This window comes from Trypanosoma conorhini, assembly GCF_003719485.1.
Source record: "Trypanosoma conorhini strain 025E chromosome Unknown Tco_14.4_contig_00639, whole genome shotgun sequence".
In the NCBI taxonomy this organism is placed as follows: Eukaryota; Euglenozoa; class Kinetoplastea; order Trypanosomatida; family Trypanosomatidae; genus Trypanosoma; species Trypanosoma conorhini.
Genome location: NW_021704726.1, coordinates 6,411 through 10,155, shown reverse-complemented (window position 1 = coordinate 10,155; position 3,745 = coordinate 6,411). Strand labels below are relative to the sequence as shown.

General features: G+C 59.7%; 1 protein-coding gene across 1 annotated transcript, besides 3 other annotated features; it reads left to right on the top strand.

Moving 5' to 3' along the window:
* Positions 1-237: 237 nt before the first annotated feature.
* Positions 238-268: a sequence feature (A-rich).
* Positions 269-391: 123 nt separating this feature from the next.
* Positions 392-410: a microsatellite.
* Positions 411-1,407: 997 nt separating this feature from the next.
* Positions 1,408-3,453, top strand: Tco025E_07814 (trans-sialidase; the record flags this gene model as incomplete). Its single annotated transcript, XM_029374673.1, has 1 exon — positions 1,408-3,453. The coding sequence occupies one exon, from the start codon at positions 1,408-1,410 to the stop codon at positions 3,451-3,453; it is 2,046 nt and encodes a 681-aa protein (XP_029225229.1).
* Positions 3,454-3,657: 204 nt separating this feature from the next.
* Positions 3,658-3,694: a microsatellite.
* Positions 3,695-3,745: the final 51 nt, after the last annotated feature.

The following is a 3,745-nucleotide window of genomic DNA, read 5'->3' as shown; positions in this document are numbered from 1 at the left end:
GCGATACCACGCGAAGATCTTCTAAAAGAAAAAAAAGAAAAACGATGGCCAGAGTGGGCAACAGCCAGCGAGGCAAAGTAATAATGACAACAAAAAGTGGCAGTTTGTTTTTATATCGAAACAATTTAGGGAACGAATTTTACGTGTCTTTGTGTGCGTTTCTTGTAGTAGTTATAACCAGTGAGTTGCCGTGTTGCGGGCGAAAGGCATAATGTCGGACAGTGCCACAGCAATGGATTTTTTTTTTTGCGTTTCTTTTTCTTTTCTTCTGCTGCCCGATATCGCTAGAGACTTCTTCGGGGGGACCGCAAACGCACAATGTCTTCCTTTTTAAAGGCATACTGTGTTGCATACGATATTTTGCTGTGAGGGGCGTTGTGCACTGCAGACGGTGTGTGTGTGTGTGAGTGGCAGCGCGGGGGGTCGTGGCTCGCTGCGGAGCCGTGTTGCTTTAGGCGGTGGCCGCCGTGCCTCAGCGGAGGAGCGGAAGCGAAGGCGATGGATATCTTGCGTTTTGCCGAGATGCCGTTCGTCTCGAGGGAAGTTTGTCACACGACGCCGACGCTCGCGGCTGCCGGGCCGCCGTACGTGGGGCGCGCGCCCAAGAAGGAGAGGGCGCCGATATTCCCGCACGTGTGTTGTGGGCCATGGCCCTCCCTGGGGTTGAAATGAGGCTGTGAGGCGGCGGTGCCACTGCGGGTTGTGTTTTTTTTTGTTATTTTTTACGCGGCGCCCCACTCCTGCTGCACTGCGCTGAGGGAAGCGGCCCGGCGTTGGGCGATTTTGGGGGGGGGGGGGCTGCGACGGGATTTCCTGCGGGCACGCGCGTTGCGTGTCGCCGCTGGCGGGGGCTCGATAAAAAGGCGGCGCGCGACTTGTGTTTGTGGTTTTTGTTTCTGTTTCCGCGGGTTCTCCGTGCGTGTGTGTTTCTTGGGGCGGCGAGTGTGCGGTCGTGCGGCCCACGCGTTCGTCGCTGCTGCCTCCACTGCGGACTGCGTGTCGCCGCTGTTTGCGTGCTGCCCCGCTGCGGACGCTGTGGCCGGACACTTGCGCCTCCCTCTTTTCGGTTTGTTTCCTCCGCGCGAAGGCCGCGGACGTTTGCGGCGTGAGTCCCGTGTGGGGCGTGTGGGGGGTGCCGTTCTGTCGGCCGCAGCTCTACTTCTTCCGGTCCCCTCTGTCCTGTTTGCTCCTCCGCACCTCTTACTTTTGCCAGCAAGACACACACACACGCACGCCGAAGGAAAAGAGAGACCAAACGCTGATTTCTGCCGCTACTCTGCGCTTCGAAGGCTCTGCAGCTACCGCCGCCAGCAACACACCGCACACACGCACCACCGTCGCTGCCTGAGCGGACCCACCACACGGAGGGGGAAAAAAGAGAGAGTGAGTGAAAAGCCACGGCCCAATATGTCCCGGCACCTGTTTTCCTTCGCGGCGCTGCTGCTGCTTCTTTGCGTGCTGACGTGCTGCGGCAGCGGTGGAGCTGCGGAGCAGCAGCGTTCTTCCAAGATCGAGCTCTTTAAGGGAGGTGAGACGGAGATTCCTAATGTCAGAGACCTCGCGAGGAAGCAAAAGTTTGACTCGTTTTCTGCTCCTGCTCTGCTCGAGAAGCATGGTGTAATTGTGGCTTTTGCCGAGGCACATTATGAGGGCGGGGACGGTAAGTCCTTTACCGCTCTTGCCACTCGGTCCTCAGCGAGTGGTTTGGATGCGTGGTCGGAGGGCTCGGCGATAGTAAAGGATGCGTTCGACGGCAAGGTTGCTCGCCTGTTGTACCCAACCCCGATCGTGGACGAGGAAGGCGCAAGTGTGCTGCTCGGGGGCTACGGCGACTGGGGAACCCCCATGACAAAGGCTGCCGGCTGCTACCATTGGAGACCTCGCTATGGGTGGGGAACGTTTCCAGAGGAGGGCGGAAGGAAGTTCATGTTGAAGGATGATTTTTCAGATCTGTCCCGTGACAGCGCGCACCACATCCATGGCACGTCTTACACGCAGTACAATGGTGGCGGGAGCCCCGGCATCAAGATGACGAACGGAAATTATGTGCTCCCCGTTCAGGCCCTGAACGGCGACGAAAAGAACGTCTCGCTGGTGTTGTACTCCAGGAGCACCTGGCATGGCCTGACGTTCTCGACGGGCACGAGCCATGCGGGCTGCACCCGCCCCGCCATCCTTGAGTGGGAGGGCGGGAAGCTCCTTCTGCTGACGTCGTGTGTGGACGGCTACCGCAGGGTGTACGACGTCCACTTCAAGGCGAATACGTGGACGGAGGCCGTCGGCAGCCTCTCGGGCGTGTGGGGCAACTCACTGAGGCGCCAACGAGGGTACGGCATTCCGGGCGGCTTCACCGCGGCGACCATCGACGGAAAGAAGGTCATCTTCCTCACCACGGCGGTGTATGCGGAGGGCGAAGAACATGGTCGGCTGCACCTGTGGCTCACGGACATGGATCGGGTGTATGACGTTGGCCCGATTTCCGACGCAGGTGAGAGGTTCGGCGCCAGCACTCTCCTGTACGTCACAAAGCCCGGGCAGAGCAGCGGCACGTTGTACTGCGCCTACGAGTCCGCCGCCGCCGATGGGGGCAAGCAGGACGTTGTGCTGGCGGACCTGGCCGGGCAGCTGGAGGAGGCGCGGAAGGTGCTCCAGGTTTGGGAGAGGAACGACAAGTACGTTTTGGGGCGCCAAGGCTGCGACAGGCTCGTGCGGACGCCGCCGGGCAGTACGCCCCAAAACGACGCCCCGCTGAAGTACGTGCCCTCCGGATTTTTGTCCAAAACGCTAACGGGTGACTGGTGGAAGGATGAGTACCTTGGCGTGAACGCCAGTGTGAGGGGCAACCCAGTGCTCGCGGAGGACGGGGCGGTGGAGTTCAAGGGGGCTGACGCGGGGGCGAAGTGGCCTGTGATTGCGCAGGGGCAGAACCAGCGCTACCACTTTTCAAGGTACGCGCTCACGCTTGTGGCGACGGTGACGATCCATGCGCTGCCGTCTACCACCAGCCCTTTGATGGGAATGGTGCGGGACGACGGCGAAAAGAAGGTTCTGTTTGGGCTTTCGTACACGAAGGAGAATAAGTGGGAGGCGACGATCAAGGGGGAGACAAAGACACCGGCGGGAAAGAGGTGGGAGTTGAAGAAGGCGTACCAGGTGGCACTGACGCTGCGATCGTATGACTGGCGCGTGTACGTTGACGGGGACGAGTTGCAGAAGGGCACGCTTGGGGACTACTACTACCCCCTCCAGCACTATATCCTGCACTTCTACTTTGGCGCCGACGGGGACAGGAAGGCCGCGACGGACAGCCACATGAGAATGACCAACGTTTTTCTCTTCAACCGCGTGCTGGACGCTGCTGCACTCAAGGCACTGAAGACGCACACGGCAGCCGCGCTGCAGGAGGACCCGTCGACTCGACCGGACGCCAGCGCATGCCAGACACCCATCTGAGGACGCGGGTTCCTGCGGCCCGCCGCGGCCACATGTGGCACGGCGCCACTCCCCGGAAACAGCCCCGTTCCTCCCCGAAGCGCCGCTGCATGGATGCGGAGTACACAAGCGGTGTCAATGGTGTGCACAGGTGCATGTGCGTCTCGGGCGCTAGTGCTGCTACTGACGGGGAGACAAGAAACACGGATTTGCATCGCTTGATGTAAAAGAAAAAATACTAAAGATAATACAAAAAAAAAAATACCGCGGCTTCCCCACAGCATTTGTTGCTGTTCACAAGACCCGTTTTTTA